This window comes from Colletotrichum paranaense, assembly GCF_030867605.1.
Source record: "Colletotrichum paranaense strain IMI 384185 chromosome Unknown Scaffold_1.1, whole genome shotgun sequence".
NCBI lineage: Eukaryota > Fungi > Ascomycota > Sordariomycetes > Glomerellales > Glomerellaceae > Colletotrichum > Colletotrichum paranaense.
This window is the reverse complement of record NW_026848959.1, coordinates 1,860,247-1,878,973: the sequence shown is the minus strand read 5'-3', so window position 1 is coordinate 1,878,973 and position 18,727 is coordinate 1,860,247. Positions and strand designations below refer to the sequence as shown.

The 18,727-nt window shown below is 51.8% G+C and overlaps 8 protein-coding genes across 8 annotated transcripts; 5 read left to right on the top strand and 3 right to left on the bottom strand.

Annotated features, from left to right (window-relative positions):
- Positions 1 to 1,443: 1,443 nt before the first annotated feature.
- CPAR01_00671 (major facilitator superfamily transporter) lies at positions 1,444 to 3,295 on the bottom strand (the record flags this gene model as incomplete). Its single annotated transcript, XM_060484961.1, has 2 exons — positions 1,444 to 2,407; positions 2,469 to 3,295. Coding segments are annotated over 2 exons (1,791 nt in total), but the record flags the coding sequence as incomplete, so codon positions are not given.
- Positions 3,296 to 3,576: 281 nt separating this feature from the next.
- Positions 3,577 to 3,864, top strand: CPAR01_00670 (uncharacterized protein; the record flags this gene model as incomplete). The annotated part of the gene is made up of 1 exon (XM_060484960.1): positions 3,577 to 3,864. One exon carries the CDS (start codon positions 3,577 to 3,579, stop codon positions 3,862 to 3,864), a length of 288 nt encoding a protein of 95 aa, XP_060355817.1.
- Positions 3,865 to 4,815: 951 nt separating this feature from the next.
- Positions 4,816 to 4,950, top strand: CPAR01_00669 (uncharacterized protein; the record flags this gene model as incomplete). Its single annotated transcript, XM_060484959.1, has 1 exon — positions 4,816 to 4,950. One exon carries the CDS (start codon positions 4,816 to 4,818, stop codon positions 4,948 to 4,950), a length of 135 nt encoding a protein of 44 aa, XP_060355816.1.
- Positions 4,951 to 9,567: 4,617 nt separating this feature from the next.
- Positions 9,568 to 9,780, top strand: CPAR01_00668 (uncharacterized protein; the record flags this gene model as incomplete). Its single annotated transcript, XM_060484958.1, has 1 exon — positions 9,568 to 9,780. The coding sequence occupies one exon, from the start codon at positions 9,568 to 9,570 to the stop codon at positions 9,778 to 9,780; it is 213 nt and encodes a 70-aa protein (XP_060355815.1).
- A 1,100-nt stretch (positions 9,781 to 10,880) lies between these two features.
- Positions 10,881 to 11,801, top strand: CPAR01_00667 (uncharacterized protein; the record flags this gene model as incomplete). Its single annotated transcript, XM_060484957.1, has 1 exon — positions 10,881 to 11,801. One exon carries the CDS (start codon positions 10,881 to 10,883, stop codon positions 11,799 to 11,801), a length of 921 nt encoding a protein of 306 aa, XP_060355814.1.
- A 632-nt stretch (positions 11,802 to 12,433) lies between these two features.
- On the bottom strand, positions 12,434 to 12,649 carry CPAR01_00666 (uncharacterized protein; the record flags this gene model as incomplete). The annotated part of the gene is made up of 1 exon (XM_060484956.1): positions 12,434 to 12,649. The coding sequence occupies one exon, from the start codon at positions 12,647 to 12,649 to the stop codon at positions 12,434 to 12,436; it is 216 nt and encodes a 71-aa protein (XP_060355813.1).
- Positions 12,650 to 14,208: 1,559 nt separating this feature from the next.
- Positions 14,209 to 14,568, bottom strand: CPAR01_00665 (uncharacterized protein; the record flags this gene model as incomplete). Its single annotated transcript, XM_060484955.1, has 1 exon — positions 14,209 to 14,568. One exon carries the CDS (start codon positions 14,566 to 14,568, stop codon positions 14,209 to 14,211), a length of 360 nt encoding a protein of 119 aa, XP_060355812.1.
- A 2,291-nt stretch (positions 14,569 to 16,859) lies between these two features.
- On the top strand, positions 16,860 to 18,102 carry CPAR01_00664 (uncharacterized protein; the record flags this gene model as incomplete). The annotated part of the gene is made up of 4 exons (XM_060484954.1): positions 16,860 to 17,054; positions 17,114 to 17,358; positions 17,407 to 17,757; positions 17,817 to 18,102. 4 exons carry the CDS (start codon positions 16,860 to 16,862, stop codon positions 18,100 to 18,102), a joined length of 1,077 nt encoding a protein of 358 aa, XP_060355811.1.
- Positions 18,103 to 18,727: the final 625 nt, after the last annotated feature.

Sequence of the window (18,727 nt, the reverse complement as noted above, 5' to 3'; positions counted from 1 at the left end):
AAGTGGCTCTCAGCGTCCGCCGTCATCTTGTGGGCAGCGTTGGTCGCTGTGGCTGTGCCCCACCATTCGACCCCCGGCCCCGGGAGAGAGGGCGCCAACGCCCTGCAGATCGCCCCGCGATCCTCGGCTGCCACCCGCTGCACATCCCTTCGAGGTGAGCTCGTACGTACTGTTGCGTATCGCACTGATTTATCTACACAGTTGTAGCAGTGTGTCTATTGACTCCATGATTCTGTCTGCTCAAAATTGAAAAATGGGCGAGCAGGCAAGCAAGTGATTCTGCTTTGTAGAACTCAATATATCCGGAGTTGATGATCAGACGCTTCCACTAAGCCAAAGGCCCGTGGTGAAAACCATGTGCTCATTGGCCAAAAATCACAGATAGGTGGAGATATATCCTGGGTAATAAAACCCGTTTGCTAAGACTCAAACTACTGCGTACCTAAGGTAAGGAACTTCAGGCACTGACTCCATTGTCGCTCATCACTACCCATCGCAAATGAGGGGATTGCTTTTCGATGAGGGCCATTGAGACAAGAGGAGGCCTTCTATGGCGTACAGTCACACTCTTACGGCGTTGAAGATGGACGGTAGAGGAGTATGTCCCATCGCTGCCTGAGGGTTCTGCAGCAAGGTGCGAGTCTCTGGGGATACGTCGGACGCCGGAGGTTGAGGCGGGGATTGGGAGGGAGGAAAAGTTGGTGTTGACGATATGAATGGTGAGTTCTCATTTGGTTGATACATGATTCCCTTCTTTGGTATCTGCAGTCTTGGACAGTTGGTTTCGTATAAGTAAGCTGGGTGAAATTAGACCTAGTATAGAAACATCGCTTCCGCCCCCCCCCCCCTTTGCACTTTGTAAATCTAGCGCTATGCTGCTCAGTATCAAGGAGCTCCATATCGACTGCGATAATACGGCGGATTCTCATCCGATGATTCGTCAGTAGTACGTCGTCAAACGCATGCCTGCGACTCATTGGATACTTTTATTCTATATATTTAAGGGTCGCCGTGAATCAAGAGTGCCGTTGGGAAAGAGGACTCGTGTCGAGCAGATCACCATTCAAAGTGTTGGAGACCGCAGTCTTGCTACCGCCAAAACGCATCTGAATCCTATTCATCAATTGTTCTACGGGAAGTAGGTTACACCACCTGATACCGTCGAATGCCGGCTTTCACGCGGACGACATTCCTAGAGCCTGCGCCGATCTTGTTCTTGCAGACGACAGGCTCCTATGGAATCTCTCCGGGGTCTACCGCCAACAGCTTGATACACTTCTTCAACGCAGTCTTCAAGGGGAGTATTGCAAATCTTCTCTATTCTCGAATTTCTTTCCCAGGCTCAAGTGCTGGGATCTACACAATCTACGTCTTGGTATCTTATTCTCGCCAATTCTTACAAAATCACAAAAAAGCCAACAAAAGAAAAAAAGGAAGCCATCATTACTGAGCACCCGCACCAACATCTTCACCATCATCCCCCAACGCATGCGCCCCCTTACCCTCCGCAGGCGGAAGCCTAACCATGAGAAGCAACCCCAAAGCAGCGACGCAGAACCCAGCGACGCCGAGATACGGCAGCCCGATCCACGCCCCGCCAAGCTTCATCCCCAGACTAAACAAGCCAGCAAGCATAGGCTGCGTATATGTCTGCCCCGCCGTCTCGACGAGCGAGATGATAGAATACAACCGCGTGCGGTGTGCCGCGTCAACGTACACGGCGCAGAGACTCCGCACGTAGCTCCCCCACCCGGAACCCAGCGCCAGGATCGCCAGCCCGCCGATGAAGGCGCCGATGGTCGGGGACGCGGACATGGTCAGCGCGCCGAGGAGGAGGGCGACGGAGGAGAGGCGGCCTAGGAAGAGGTCGCGCTCGTGGTCGTCTGTGTAGCGTAGCGGTTTCGGGGCTTTGGCGGAGGCGAGGAGCTTGGAGAGGGCGGGGAGGACGGCGACGATGGTGAGGAAGACGCCGAAGCCGTAGAGGGAGGAAAGGTAGCCTGTCTGGGAGAGGGAGACGTGGTACCGCTTCGAGGCGAAGATTGTCATGAATTGGTAGGTTGACATTACGACTGGGTAGGAGCTTAGGGTGGCGACCATGAGGATTACGAGGGAGGGGTTCTTGAGGAGGGCGATGGATTCTTTGAGGCGGGCCAAGGTGTGTTGGATTGTGCCGATGACGGGGGAGTCTGCTTCGGGGGAGTCGGCGATGGGGTCTGAGGAGACTTTGGCGGCGGGAGGTTTGGTTTCCGGGACGAGGTGGATTGTGAAGAGGAGGGTTGCGAAGCCGGCGTAGGCGAGCCACATTACGGGCCAAGGGCCGGTTCGTTCCATCATCCAGCCTGCGATGGCGGGAGCGCAGAGGTTTCCGATCATGGAGGCCAGGTGGACGGCCATGAACTTCTTGGCTCTGTTCAGCGTGTTAGCAGGCTGTACATACGGTAGGGGAAATACCAAAGAAGGGAACGAACCTGTTCTCCGAGGTTGTCACGTCAGAGAGCATCGAGAACACCACCGCAGATAACACAGCGTTGCCCCCGCCAACGAGCAACATCGATGGCCCAACCCACAAAGCCTTGAGCGGAATCACCTTGGGAAACGCACACACGACGAGAAACCACGCCTGATCCAGCATCTGGCCCAACACCGCCAACGAAAAAACCTGCTTCCTCCCCAGCCGGTCCGCCACGATCCCCCATGGAAACGCAGACACGGCACCAATGGACGCCTGCAGCGCGCTGTAGACGGCGAAAATCATGGCCACCTCGCTCTGGATCTCGTCCTCCTTGCACTTGGATTCGTCGATGGCGTCCTGGGTGTAGAGGACGCCGTAGTACTGCCGGCAGACGATGTCTTCTACTTTCCGGGTGGTGGGGATGGTCCAGAGGCCGCCGAAGCCGGCGCCGAGGAGGATGATTGTGACAAAGGTCGCGACGATGGCGTCTGCGTTGTGGAGTTTGGGGACGTGGAGCTGGGTTGCTGCGGTGAGGAGGGAGTCTGTTCTGCTGCGGCCTGTTGCTGGTCTCTTGTTGGGCGCTGTTGAGGAAGAGGTTGCGATGAGGGGGGTTGACTCTGTTGATGAGTCTGTGGACGATCTTGGAGAGCCGGCGTCGTCGACGACGGTGTCTTCGTCTGAGTTTTCGGCGCGGGACCGCATCTTGAAGTGTATACGGTTGCCGTCCTTGTGAGTTGGGTTCTGTGGATGAGCAGTGTTGGAATCGAGTTGCAAAGATCTGTGTAACGATGAGGTCTGGCCGTTGTTATATGCGAGATGAAGGCGCACAGGGTATCCGGTATGCTACAGCCGGTATCCTCAACATATAGCAATGGCGCGAAATGCCGAGGTCTGGGTAGTTAAGAGATAAGTAGAAAAGGGAAGATAAAGAGGAGACTCCAAGATGTATATGTAGCTGCAGAGTACAATCTTATCCCTGGGATGAGATGCCAGTTTATTGCCGATGCGAATTGGGGGTTTGACGGGGTCTGGACTAGGCTCTCAGACACGCGCAGAGTTCTGAAACGGAGGCCCTCCCTGCGATAGTAGCATACGCGTTCTGAGTGTAAGACGGACAGAATAAAATGCGATTCTTGATTGTGCGAGCTGCGTGTTGCTGCTGCTGCCGGATGCGGTCTTGCGTTGTCTGGGTTGTTGCGTCTGACGTGACGACGTGCGTTTGCTGGAGGATGGGAGGAAGAGTGCAGCTATTCCCCCTTTTTTGCCTGTTTAGGATAGGTATTGGGATTCATAGGGCGGTAGGGGTTGGGACTTTGGGTACAGGCCGTGATTTCAATAATTGGCGAGATGACGTGCTTACGACATGGGTAGGAGAAAACAAAAAGAATAGAAAGAAACGGAACAACTGGTAAAGAATGAGTGAGAAGAAAACGCGACGGATCGACTCTTCAAGGGTTGCGTGTGTGTGTGTGTGTGTGTGTGTGTGTGTGTGTGTGTGTGTGTGTGTGTGTGTGTGTGTGTGTGCTGTCGTTATCTCTCGCGATGGCGCAGACATTGAGCTCCGGAAGGAAAGGGAAGAGAGGAAGGTAGAGAGGAAGACAGGGAGAAGAGACACGCACCACGCAGCTGTGCCGTCATCAAACGCAAAAAAGTTGCAAAAGAGTGCGAATTGCGGCTCGCTGCAAGGTCAGCAATGTCGCATACTACGATCTCATAGGCTCGATAACTTGCGTGCCCCGGACATTGGACGGTTGGGCTGGCGACAACAAAAGGAAAACCACGTCACTTTCCAGATAATGTCTGGAAGGATCAATTACGCGTTTTGTCTCTTTTTAACGGATACAAAAGTCCTCTCGGACTTGTTCTCCGTAAGACGGGGAAGTTGACAGTTGAGGTTGGGTGTTCCAAAAAAATAAGCACGGGGCTTCCATCAGGCCGGTTTTCTATTACCCAGCTTCTTATTTAGGGATCGGCGCTTCCTTTTGATTGTGGGCATTCAAATTTCCTAAATAGGACAACGGGTGCGCTGTCAGTTGTCGCCCAATTAAGAAGATTCAAACGACGCTTTAGATAATTAGTACGAAGAACAAAACTATTGAAGAGGAACGGATGAGCCGGCACCGCAAGGCTCACTCCAACATCTATTTCATTCGTAGGTACGAAGCTGGACCTTGAGCTGGTTGCAACCTCCCGCCGGGAACTCAGCCAAATTGAGCTTGACTCGCAAGACATGAAAGTGTAAATACTGGGACGGACGTCGCGGCTCAGGAACGAACGAGGAGCTTGGGACACCGAAGCTCGCGAAACCACCCCTTCTCAACATTGTTCGGACGCTGGAAGACTTCCGATTGGGGAGCGATCTCATGTTCGAGAGCGCAGAGGCCTGTAACTCATGCGGTTTGACCCTCAATCATCTTGCTCTCTCTACTCTCGTCGGCAATGGTGTCCGGCGATGGTACCCGGCGCAAACAGCCAGGTTGGATCGAGCGCATTACTGATGAGTGAGCGGGTGATGAGTTTAACAATTTCGCAAAAGGCCTACCGCAGTTATACGAATCATCAGTACTATTTTGCCTTTCCCATCTTCCCAGTTATCGAACGATCATCTCCTCTTGTGAGGGGGTTTCCGAGGTGCTCATCTTATCCCCCTCCCGGTAATGAAAAGCATCTGACAAACGCTGCTTGGTAACGAGCCTTTCCCTTAACTCAAAATCCCATCTCTCCTCTCCGGTTCCTGATTGATCCCTGGTTTTTGCAACACGGACGCGCGTTCGAAGTCGGCAGAAACTCTTTTTTACTTCTCCATCACCCAACGGCGCGAATCCGACAAAGCCGATGGCGCGTATCATTCTTTTTGTCGTATGCAGCAAATAACGACCAGGAACTGGGGCCCAACCGTCTGTCGCGGCACGTGTTTTCAAAGACGTACACACGTCCTAACGTATGATCCGTTCGGCGAAGTGCCCAAACGTGTTTTTCTTTAACTATTTCCATTCACGCCTAGAAGAGAGGCGAAGAGTGTCGGTTGGATGCAAGGAAGGAGACTAGGACATGCCCTTACCGGCCGGAAGATGCCGTTGGTCCCCGGCCGATGTGCGCCGCCTCCGAGACTGGTAGTGGAAACCCGGATCGATCCGGCTAGCTGCCGCCGCGCCGCGCCGCGGGTAGCCTGGGATAGCCCGGCCGTGTACTACTTATCTCCAAGTGGCACAGAGCACTGTTACACTGTTATTGGTCTCCCCGATGCTGTTTGGCTAGTCTTCCTCATAGTATATAGTCTTATTGCACTAGGCCGTGGGACTGCCAGAGGGCTTTTTCCCTTCCAAAGGCCACTTTCTCTCTCTTGGACTACGATTTGATGTCATGTTTATTCCCTAGGTTGTCGAACCTCCTAGATGGTGAATTCCCCCGACGCATATCTTCAAATTCCTCAACTGTTCACCGAAGCTCACACGGCACTCGCCACTTCTGGGTTGCTTTGGTTCAATCAACATATTCTGCAGCAAATGCCGTTGGAACTCATCAGTTATCTGCCTCGGGTGAACTGATTGAGATTGGGACCAACCAGACGCCTTCGTCATCGACTTTCCCATTTCTTTCATCTGCTTGCGCCTAGTTTGGTCCCGTTTAGTGTCCAACACGCCATAGAGCATTCATTAACATAGCACATCGTTGCTTCTTCACTCTGTTGGTAACCATTGCTTGGAATCACCGCAATAATCTGAAGACATGATCATCCCGACGGACTCATCACCCACCCTCGACCATCTTCAGGCTGATCGCTTCCTAGCCGAGTCCTGCTAGTTTGAGAACGACACGTGCGGGCAACGTGACGCACTCGTGTTGATCATAACCACCGCCGCATACGCTATCGGGCTGCTGAGCGCTTAAACCGGAATACCGAATCCGACCATGTCCCCCCGTTCCTGTTGTTTGGGGCTGAAGAGCGGTAAATGAACAAATGGAAGTGGAGAGAGACGTGTGACAAAGTCACAGTGGCCTGGCCCAACAGCCCAACCGTGGCCCAACCAACACAATGTTCAAGTTCGAACAAGACCAACAGGCGCCAAATGTGAGGTGTGAGGTGTCATTGTATCGGACCGTTTTCAATGGACTCTCGTAATCCCATTGTCCGCATCCTCTACCGGAACACGATCGGTGAGCTGGATCTTGGGTTCCGGCAGAACTTGACCTTTTGACGGGCGAGCTGACTGGTATCTAACTCCCTCTCACGGCAATGTATCGTCCCGGCGGGAGATGATGGATCAGCCATGCTCATGTGGCACCTCGACAGTGCCCAGTCTGGCATTTGTCCCCCAAGAAAGGCATACGTTGGTAGGTAAAGAAATTGGCCCGTCGATCGTCTCTCGCTCTGGCCTCGACTGGCAATATTGACTCGAAATGTAACATCGCGACGGATCGACATCAAGGCCTCTGCTGTACATGATCTAGATCAGGCCCGGCCGCGGTTTCATACACGCGGCCTCGCGCCGAGTCGCGCCGCGGGGAGAGGTCTTGTGACTAAAATGAGCTGCGGCTTGCCGTAAGGAAACGCAGCAGGAGTAACAAGGTGCTTACCATCTCGTATACCAATGAATCCATGGATATACATGTCCACAAAAGAAGCAAACAATTGCTGACACATTCACTTCACTTGGCTATGCCGGTTTCCCCCCGGTCTCTTCTTCCAGTCCACCCGCTCTTTCTCTTAAGCCTTTGCGCCGTCTGAATCCTTTCACTCCTCTCCTCTCTCCCCCACTCCCCTGTCAATAAAACAATCTCAACGCATCTGAATTAATGCAACGGGAAGCTCCTAGCGAGCTTACGTTGTGCGGAATAGCGGACGAACTCGAGATCGGAAGAGAGGAGAGGGGGGGTAAGGGGCCGGGGACGGGGTTCTCGGCCTGAAGGGGAAATTCAGCCCGCGCCCGCTCATCGGCCCGCAGAACGGGGCTCATCTAAATCATCACACCTCATCTGCGAAGACTAAGAGAGAGGGGCGATTGCACTAAATCTGTATTCTTTTTATACTCGAGTTCCCCGGTCGACTTAGACGAACCAAGATGCAGTGTTCGTAACTTTGACCAAAAGTCTTGCACACGCGCATACTGCCCACACGCTCTCACTCATATATCGGTACATTGATCACAGTCAATGTATTGCGTAGTCGACTCGCCAATGCCATAACCGAAGAGATGTTCGCCAGCGGCAAAGCGAGTTCTACCGAATCAAAGAGCAATCAACTCCAAGGATCACGGAGCGCAGTCCGCGCGCGATGATTCGGCTCAGGTGGCCAGATTCGTCAACGGCCGAGACCGCAGCGCCCGTACGGCCTCTGAGCATGGGTCGGGATTTGGGAAGGGGAAGCAAACAGATACATTCGAGCAGATATCATGCTATCATGCTATCGATTAGAAGAGGGTATAGTAGGCGGTTTGGGGGATCACGGACCAAGAAAGGTAAGAAGAAGAAGAGGAGGAGGGAGCGAGCGAGCGAGCCAGATGGCCACCAACATCTCCAGATCGAAACTTGCAGGTATCTTCCGGGTTGTCGGATGTACATGACGCTGGGAGGATGGTGGGATGGGGGAGGGTTGCACAACGTCTCTGAGACTACTCAATATCTTCGAGGAAGAGGAAAACACAAATACAATGAGAGAGAAGGGAGGTGGTCTTTTGGCAAGGTTGTCGACAAGCTTCCCGCTCAATCGTTCATCCTATGGATATCTCCCCCAGTAGCAGCGTATTGTCATCGGGGAGGCGGGCTCTAGAACCGAGGAGGAGAGCCTCCAAGTCCGTGGTCCTCCGTACTCCTTTAGCTTCTTCTAATGAGTGTTGAGGATAGATTTGAAGGTGAGTAGATCAAGACTCCAAGAGTCAAACCCTCCTTTGTTGCCCAAGATCCAGGAACACAAATCTCCAGCTCCGGATGTACGCCTCGAGGGCCCCCGGAGGATGTGGATACATATGTTCAAGGGCGAAGCGCCTTGACCAACCCTTGTTTTCGATGTTGGTTGCATGGTTGCAACGGTTCCAATCAAACCCCTGTCCTGCCAACGAGGAGAGACGGGGGTAGGGTGTTGGATCGATGCCTACTCAGGGCATTTGCAAAAAGACCAGCATCGCCAACGTCGTTCCCGCTTGTTTGTTTGCGGCTTTGCGACCAGCGCTAACAAGGGGAGCAGGGCTGTGAGGGGAGAGACTCCGAAAGAGAGAGTCGAGACAGAAGGACCTCGACCCGCGGCCGAACGTACAGGGGGAGGGAAAGGCGGGTTCCGATCCCCCGTCCCAACTCACCTCATTTCTACTTTTCGCCAGGTTGTTGGAGGCGGCACGTTCAGGAATTTGAATAAATTCCAGCACGCCGGAACCGACACGCTGGGTCGTCACACTTATCACACCAGATGCTACGTCGTGTAATCTCCCTTCTTCCGCTCTCGTATGCAGTTTGCTCTGGGCGCACCGTCGGCGATTCGAGCGGCTGGTCATAATTGTCGACCGCAGTGGAGCGGGGAGCTTCCGTCCTCTGCCTTTGCCTCTGCCTCTGCCTCTACCTCTTTGTTGTGTAATACCAGTATACGATGTGACGGGGGAACGTGGTTGAAGGATATGATGCGCGACTTACAAACGGTTGTGCAGGTTGCATATCCCCATCCGCAATTCCGCCCTTACGATTCGTGGCGTTGGGCTGGCTTGTCGATGTGTGACTCGTGAGACCCGTCAGGCATCACTCGCCTCCCCCTGTCACCATCAACGACATTGTTTACCTATTTGGGAAGACATGTCTTTGATGCAGAGGAGGGCAGGTAGTGTTCCAGATCCGCTTCCGAAACCTCAGTAAGTATGCTGGACGATAATGTCTTGGAAAGATCGCGCCCTTGATCCCCTTTGGAAAGAAACAGCTGCAATTCAACTTGAGTGCAACTTGCTCTAAGCATATTCTACCTAATGTAGGTCTCGAATGATAGACGCTGTCTAGACCGATGCGACGGAGAGTGTCCGCTTTGAAGTGGGCATATGTTACTGGTGAGCGGAAGGTTGATGGTATTACATGACCAGCCCTATTGTGCAACTTGTCCAGTCCTGGACAAGCCCACCACCCCCCATCGTCTCTCCATGCCGTGTTCAAATCAGACTTCCAGGAAGTTGGGAACCGCCAACAGAGATGCGGTCCCAAAACCCGGGCTGCTAGGAGCCCCAGAACCTGGTCGAACACCCCCCCTTGCAAGGTGCAACACGCTTGTTGGTGCAATACCTTACCACAGTCTCCCACGGCCTACGAGAAACTCGAACGTCCGTCCATCTTTGCTTTTCCCTCATGCCAATTGACAAGTGAAAGCCCCCTCCCATCTCTCCACTTCTTCCCTCTCTGGCATGACGCCACTGCAGGGCAAATAAGTATTCACCCAGGCCTGGTTCCCCTTCTCCTCTTCATCCTCCACCCATCCCCTGCGTGTGGTTTGGTGCCATGGTGCCGTCAAAATCTCTCAGTCTGAATATGGCGTCTAGCTAGTCTAGGTGCCTCTTTCGATCTGCAACTGCAGGGAAACCCTGGTCCGGCCGGTGAGGGTATCAGAACCTGCGATAGGCCTTGAGGCAATGTCCCCTCGTCTAGTCGACCAACAAGAATCGAGACTCCGAGGAGCCGCGGATGTCATGGTGCTTTTCGGGCAGCCGTGTTTGTGTGCAAATTCTTGTCCCGACGGGAACGGGCTGATAGTGGTGTCGAGAGTGATGGCAGACGAAGATGAGATGGTTAAGGTTACTCTAATGACCGATGGTCGGGACGTAGGAAGAAGCAGAAAGACATGAGAAGGAATGGTACGAATGGGATGGAGTTCAAGACTTTCGAGTCTTGCCGCTGGCAATAGGTTGCTACGGTAAGTCTTGATGAACCAAAGAGGTAAGTGAATCGCCCACTTCTGACTTTGAAATGCATTATCTGCAAGTTGCAAGACTTATACCCCCTTCCCCTTGTCAGGTGTGTAGCCGCTGCTGCGCGTGCTTGTTCGTCTCCTTCTCTTGTTGGAGGTGCAGGGTACGCTTGTTAGCCCTTGCTTGGCTCCTCCTCATCCTCTTTCCTCCTTGCTTCGTCGTGACGCTTGTTCAGATGGCCTGGCATCCTGTCCTTCATGCAAATTCAATATCCAAGCATCTGGATCTCCCAGGCAGTGTATAAGAACTAGACGACCGGGGCTACACCTCGAAATCCTTCCGATCTGCCATATGAATCTTCATCCCATCTGACACGAAATTTTGTTGAACTTTTTCTCAGTCTCGACATTCTCGTAAACTCCTACTCGTAGGTTTGCCTGGTTCAGTCTATGAAAGTTATCTTGAACCTAACGCTTACGAGAACGTCTACTCGAAAGGATCAATCGAATCAATCAAGAGAAACAACATCGTCCGAAAATCTAACAACCCTCAACATGGCACTCTCAGCCGCCGAACACCAAGCTAGAAGACGTCGCTCGACTGCTGCCCCAAGACGTCGCATAGCCTCAGACCCATCCATTACACCCATTCCAAGACGCCCGAGGCTCCTCAGTAACCTCCCAAGTCATCGACGAACGTCTACACCACCAAAACGAAACCAGACATCCAGCCCAACCCAGGCATCTGTAACCGGATCTAGTCCGCCTACGCCAATCGTCGCCTTCTCCGCCCTTTCGAGATCAACTCTCCCCAGGCCATACAATGACTTTTCCCACTTCTTCCAGGACATGTGCCCTGCCCTCCGAAACCGGATTCTCGACCAAGTCGACTGGGACTCCTTACATGGAGGGCCATACTGGCGCACCCAGGGCTACCAGTCGTGGTACGCATCCGACTCCTGCAAGACGGCCTTCATCATCCACGCTGAAGGAAAGTTCCCCAAGATCTGCGCGTGGCCGGAGAAGGAAGAAAGTAAGGGTAAAGGAGACGGCAGGAGGAACTCTACAACAAGGGATAAGTCTCAGGAGGCTGGTGCTACTGCAGCTTCACCCAAGGGGTACGGTTGCTATCGCTGCCACACGATCAAGCCTGAGGCCGCCTTCGAGAAGCTGCCCGACTACTTTGTTGTGTCGTCTGAAGGTTGTATCGTCGGGCGGTACGCCGGCAAAGCCGATGGTGACAAGGAGCAGTCGAGGCTTCCGACACTGCGGAATGGGGAAGGTCTCTTACGTCGCTTCTGTATCGAGTGCGGCGTTAGGGACGGTCTGTATGAAAAGAGGAAGCTCATCACGTCGCTGACGGAAGAGAGGTGGTCGGTCTGTGACTGTCGGCGTCTGCACTGGGTGCCGTCGAATGAGTCGTACATTGAGTGTGAGCACTGTCTCGTGAAGAGTGCTTTCAGACCTCCGGTGTGATGCCTAGACATAGACGTGCTTCCACAAATGTTTGTGAGAGTTGAGATGCTTGTCTGTCTAGCCTGGATTTGGTTGTCGGTGTGGCTATTTGCAATAACTTGTTAGGGTGGTTTCTTCTTCATTGGTGTTCTGGGCTCAGCCTGACGGGATGGCTTTTTTGTCGCTACTCAGCTTTATTGGAAGCGCATTTCACGCACCTAGCCGGCTGGTCTTTTGTTTCCATTCTTGTCCAGCATGTAAGGTTGGTTGCAGCATTGGTGGGTCGTTAATGCTTCTTGATTGACTTTGATTGGGAAAAAACGCTCTCAAATTGAGGGGAAACTGGAGGAAAACAGGACTTCAGTGGGATTCGAGGGGTAGGAAACACTGTATTGTTAGACTGGGAAGTGGTCCTTGATACTTGGAATAGTCTTGATTCAATCGGAACTTCTATTGATACTGATTTTCCCTGCCTGCATCGTTGGAAATCACCGTTTTGATTCTACGTATGGGTTGCCCCCTTCTGGGTTTAAAATGTGTCCTCCTCTCCAATATCTATCCCATGAACCCTTTCTTGTATAGTCTATTTGCATTCATCCTTGCTGATTTCTTGTAGTTGCTGGAGAAAATGGCAGCGTTGATCGATACCGGACTCAGTTGTATCCGGATCTGCCTTTCGGTGAAACACCGTGACCATGTTCGCGGGTTCGGTTGTAACCGCTGCGGCCCTGGGGAACTTCGCGTGATCGATCACTACTTGAGGTTTTGACGTAATGTGAGCCCTCGTTGAGTCTTCCGCTGGCGTCTCGGTGCCTTGACTGCTGACTAGAACCTGAACGGCTCGATCTACTTGAGCTTCTGTAGTCCATTGTGATGAGATCTATTGACTAGTATGAGTACTTTGCTCTACTGTCCTAAGAGTTGGTATGTATTTACCTGAAAGAGACCTTGCTTGATGTACAGATGATGGGTCCGAGGAAAATGAGGTGACAAGTCGGCTGGTGATGAGCGATCAATGAGTCTGATGGTTGAAGCTGAAAAAATGTGATAAAGTAGCTGCAGACCAGTGAGAAGAAAGGCTCATTCTTATGTGTAGACTGCAAGTGAAGGCGAGTAATGCTTCTGATAACAGTGGACTGATTCAATCATGGGATGGTTGATAACGAAAGCTCGTCCTTTCGAAAGAGACGGGGACGTCCATGGCTTGTATATCTCCCCGGCGGGCTGCACCCTGAAGGAAAGTTCTGCGGGCATGGCATGGCATGGCATCCCATCGGACCGTATGACGAAATGCCGAAGCAAGGACGAATGTTGGTTGCAGAAGGGAAACGCAACAAGAGCAAAAGTGTAGACAGAAAAAAAGAGGCTCGCGCATTGCATTGGGGCAAGCTACTTGACATGTGCCTGCTGCGCATGTGGGCTTCACTCTTGTTGAGACTCGGCCGAGGGCGTAGCTCTCCGTCTGAAGTAGGGTCACCGCGGCATGGGTTCCTGGCGAGACCCGGTCCTTCTAGCTGCGTTCGATGATCGGACGTGGAAGCCTGGCGGATCAAGACTACCCAAGGGGGTGGGAGAGGAAGCGAACCAGATGGGCCATGATACACCCCTTCCGGGCACAAGACGGGCAAAAGGAACCATTTGCGAGTTGACCAGGGTAACACATGGAAAATCGGGCAGTGACTTTAACAAGTTGCAACGATAAATGATGAAGTGAGCCTGAACATCGGACCCGGAACCCTTCCTAAAGGGCAGCAGAAACATTGAGCTTTGCTACCTGGCTGCGTCTTCGCCCAGTCACCGAACGAGGCGTGAGCTTCGGGCATGGCTGACCATGCTAACGGGTCTCCCGGCACGCGGGGCCGGACGGAGGAGAAGCTTTCTTTGCAACTCTGAAGCTCGGATAGACTCCAGAGCCCACGGAATGGAGACCAGCACAGTTTCTTGTCGTTTCTGCTCACCAAGACTCTAAACCAACCCTGCCCCGGGGTGCAAGAAAATTCGCTCGTCTGTGGGTTGACCAGAAGTGTCAGTGCCGAGAGAAAGAACTTTTTTTTCCCTCTCTTCAAAACTCAAGGGCTAAATGGCCGACAGGGCGTCTCATCGAGTTTGGAAAATGCAGTGCGAAGGAATAAGATGCGACTCCTGACCAAGAGTTTGAAAAGTGGGCGGCATGGAAGGGTCCGAGTCGAGGAATCACCCGCCGGTCTACCGGCTCCGGACCTCACGTGGAATGTTCCACTCCTTCGGTGCGATCATCGATCCCAACGAGGCGGTGCGCATACTTGCCAGCCAATGCAGGACTATCTTAACTCCCGTCCCTCTCAGCTTCTTGGTGTGGCTAATTCCATCGCACCCGCTTGCACCTCATGTTCCCTTCCGTGAACTTGACGAGGTCTTCATGGATGCTCCTAGACATTGTCAACTCTTGCTAGACAGTTATCAGCCCTATCCCTATCCCAACAAAGCAGGGCAAAGCTTCGACAGGACACGCAACGTTTCTCATCAGATTACATCCACATTGCTTTGCTTTCCACGCATGCTTGACCCCGTCACGAACCTTCGACCCTTGAGGTACGTCATCAGGCATGATGCTCGACTCAAGACATGTGTCCGTCTGTCGATGCTTCGCTCGACTTCGCCATGCACCGGCATGAGGCAATACCTCCGTCTCTACGCGACACCAAGCGTCTCTCTTGCGCCCTCTTTTTTTTTTTTTTCTCTTACTCTCGTCCCTGCATACTTCAAAAAAACCTTTGTCTTTTCTACTCCCGGCGGGAGGACCTTGCATAAGCTCCGGACTATTTCTGCCAAAGCGCGAAACAAATGCCCCGAAAGAACTCGTGGCGGACTCGATTGGGTCGTACTTTACGCACACGTCAAGTTTTCCTCCCGGCTGGTTCCCCGAAGAACGCGCATCTAGACATTGTGGATATCGGAACACAAGTGACTCATTGCTTTAGACCTCAGAAGTCGAAACCTTGCTTATTGTCGCAGCGTCAGATCCACAGCCTCTCTCTCTCTCTCTGGAATTGTAAGTCAACATGCATAAGTGTCTTCTTAGACAGGCAAATGGGTTTGACAAGCGCAGCCAAAGCAGTCATAGGCACACACTACCGTGCGAACTATTGCTTCACATTGTCCCTCACCTTTGCGCAACTTTACCACTTTGCTGATATTCTTCCGAAGACGCAAGTTTGATCTGCGGCGTCTGTCAGAATGTTTCTCGATTTCCCACGAGGCTTGGCTTTCTGCTCAGGCCAAATACCTCCTGGACCGAGCGCGCTCCCTGCCTGCGGTTTGTTTGAAACGCGGGAGCAACGCCCGGTTTGTTGAGGGCGCTGGCTGAAATCTGCGACGTTACGCCTGGGCCATGGTTGACGGATGAACACTTGCATTTAGCAGCAGCATTGTCGCAATCGGCTCGTCTTCCGGTTCCGGGCTTGCGTTGTAACACATGCAGAGCGTAGTGCCGGCCGGTGCCTGGCTTGTCGTCTTGTTTGCCTACCATAGTTTTCGGACGCCATTTCTCTACACCAGTAGACGCTAACGCGGGTTTGGGCCGGCCGATGGGTGGCAGTCGAGTGGCTGGATCGGTACGGCGGCACGGCTCAAGCTAACGGGTTGGGTTCAACCACATATGCTAAAGCGATTCCATCCAAGTAGGCTCTTCAGCCAATGATTCTACTAGATGATCCTCTGTTATTGTGCTTCTCGTTCTGTCAGCGTTTCTTTCCTTCGTTCATGTTGCTATTGCATACTCCGTTGTCGTCAACTCAAGACTATTCAGTGGATACATTAAGAGAAAGACATCTATAAAGAGGATGTGCCTACCTACCTACTCAAAGGCCCTTTCCAAGCGAGACTTGCAGGAAGAAGTAAAGATGAGGTTCCAAGAATCCGAGGTGCTGACAGATGACTTTCTTCTGAGAGCTTCATTCTCAAAGATACTGCCTTAACGGGTCGGTTGACCTATTGAGTCTCTGGCCTCAAGAACGCCCCTCCATCCTTATTCGGGAGACCTCATCGTTGGAGACATGTGCTTTGAGTAATACTCGAAAGTCTCAAGTCTCATCAGTACTCAAGATGATTAATTTAGTGAAAGGTGACTGACTTCAAATTCCAATCAGACTGAGGTTTAGCCCCCGGTTCCCTCCCTCTTGAGAAATGATCCATACCTGCTGTTCTTTCACCACAACCATATGAGAGAAGTCGTGGTTTATATAGAAGAATTTTTGAACAAAGCGAACTTATGAGGCTCTCACGCTGTTTCTTTGGTTGTATTTATTTCACTTTTATAAAGCATGATGTGGGAAACTACCACCTGCGATTGCTCGCCCCTGCCGTGAGAATTGATCTCATAATATCGGGTGGGTCGTACCTCCCAACTTTGGCCATCAGATCAGGAAAGGAAGGAATGAATACGAGCTGAATATAAAGCCATCCAAGCTACTTAACGGCCTCAATTAACCAGAGCTCTTTGAATCTTCTCTTCACTCTTCATTAGGCCTTCACCTCCTCTGCTCAGCTTTTGAGATTTTTGCTTCAAAACAGGGACAACTAAGCAACAGTTTTCTTCGACTTCTACAACATTGAGGTTGTTGGTTATCTTCTGTTTTTTTTGTTCCCACTAGGCTTCTGCTTCTGAATATCCGCCGGGTATATTCGTCTCACGTGAATCCTGGCACATACTTCTTTCGGTATGTTGACACACCGTGATATAATTACTTGACAACGAGAGCAGCAACATTTTGGCAACTGAAATTTTGCTGACGAAAATAGGTTCTGTGCAGCCAACACTTTTTTCTTTCTCATTTTGGTTGCGGTCATTTGATCTGGACTAATCCCCAACACCGACCACACAAACAAGGATAAGTTCTTGGAACCGCAGCATCAAGCTTTACTTTCTAGCCTCTAGCAACAGTATCACCGATCATTTTCCCTTGATTGCTTCAAGAAGGAAAACAAGCAAGAGCGACCATAGGAGAGCATATTTAAGAGATTGGGCACCCGGAATCACATTGAGTGTGAACTTCCCAATTACATCATCCAACTACATCATCAACCTACCTCATTTCTACCATGGAGGTCATTAATTCTTTCCCTCTTGGAGCGATTCATCCTCACAGATATGTCATGGCCCGCGACGACTTCTTTGTCGACTTTCAAGTCCGGACAAAATTTCACACCGACACATACAGCCTTCATGCTGTCCTTGACCTTGCCGTCGAAGCCAAAATAGCCAATAATATCCTGAGCCTGAGCAAGCCGCTTGAGGTAAGTGCGACCTTGGAATCCGAAGGTAGAAGGAACGGGCTGACAGCTATCACACACAGAGAATCAAAATTGAATTCCTAGAGTTCCAGGCATTCATCGATTCAATACTGCCCCCTCTCCCATACTCCCAGATTACTTGGAAGACTGTCTACATTGCGCAAGGCATTGTGGTCGATGGTGATGACAATGGAGATGATGATGATGATGATGACGATGAGGACTACGAACTTGAGGAGGGCTATTACGAAGATTGGTCGCAAAGCTCAAGTGCCAGCAGCGTCACTTCCGAAGGACCTTACCAAGGGTAAGTCTTCTCCTTAAAATACTTCCTACTTATCCTAACAATTCACAGCCATGGCTTCGGCAAGCTTGAAACACCAATCCTTCTTCAGCCTGCTGAACTGCCGCTTCTCACAACCTACAAGAACGCCAAAGACACCAAGGAGAGGCTGTCAATCTTCTCGAACGAGTTCTTCGAGGTTCGCAAGTCTCCTACGGCTGGCTGGGGCGCTTTCGCGAGTAAGAAGCTGTACCAGGGCGACCAGATCCTCGTCGAAAAGGCCCTCTACCATGCAATTTACGCAGACGTGACCACGTCTGTAAGATCCCTGCCGGAGAAGGAGCGCCTGATCGCGAACAACATGTTTGGCCACAAAGGCCGGGATGGTGAGACTCACGAGGAAGCGGTCTGGAACACGAACGCGTAGGTCACCTGGTCCTTCCCATTCTCTCTTCGACTTTCTAAACCTGACTGAATGACAGCTTCGCGGCATATGTCCCATCCAAGTCGGGTAATAAGAGGAACATGCCTGGTCTTTTCGCCGTCGCGGGCCGATTCAATCACTCATGCTTGCCTAAGATTGACTACAAGTACCGTGCCAGTCACGAGTCTCTTGTGTTCACTGTCAGGGACTGGGTGATTGAAGAGGGCGAGGAGCTGACGATCTCATACGGTCAAGACCCTTCGGTGCTCTACTACAAGTACGGCTTCGTCTGCGAGTGTGGTCACTGCCGCAGATTCGACCCGCGCAAGTCCGAGTGGTCTTGAGGCGGCATCAGATCTTCTTTGGCTACGCGACTTTTTGCATCAACGAGGCAGTTGGAGATAATGGAATACAGCGGAGGAGCTTTGATACAGAAACAGGGGCTTTTGGAAGAGCGATAGTTGGTGCGATGTGGTTTTGGTGAGAAATGATACTCATCTTCGTCCATAGAGAGACGAACTGCGTGCTGCGTACAAGGCATAGACGCCCCCTAATACAAGACTTTCTTGATTTTCTGCAAACAAATCATGTCCATGTAGTGCTTCCCTTCAAGTTGAGGTTCTTCGGGAATCATATCAAAACATACAAAAAGAAAAAAGAAAAAAAAAGAGCTGTCTGTGGCATTATGTAGGACCACCAAATTCAAACTCGCAACCCTTACGGGACCCATTTATGCGTAAATACGTCCACCACTAGGTCATAGACACATTCAGACGGCGCTCATTGCTTTCCATCCGAGGATTCCGGCCTATAGGGGCAGAGTTGGAGTGGTTGTGGTTTATTCGTGAGTGTATTCCATGTCCACTGTGGACCGACATGGAATCGCTGATTGTCGAGTCGGCCCTGTTCAGATTTTGATAAGTGGAGGAGCAGCAGAACGCACTGTTCTCCTTCCAGCCCTTTGACGTC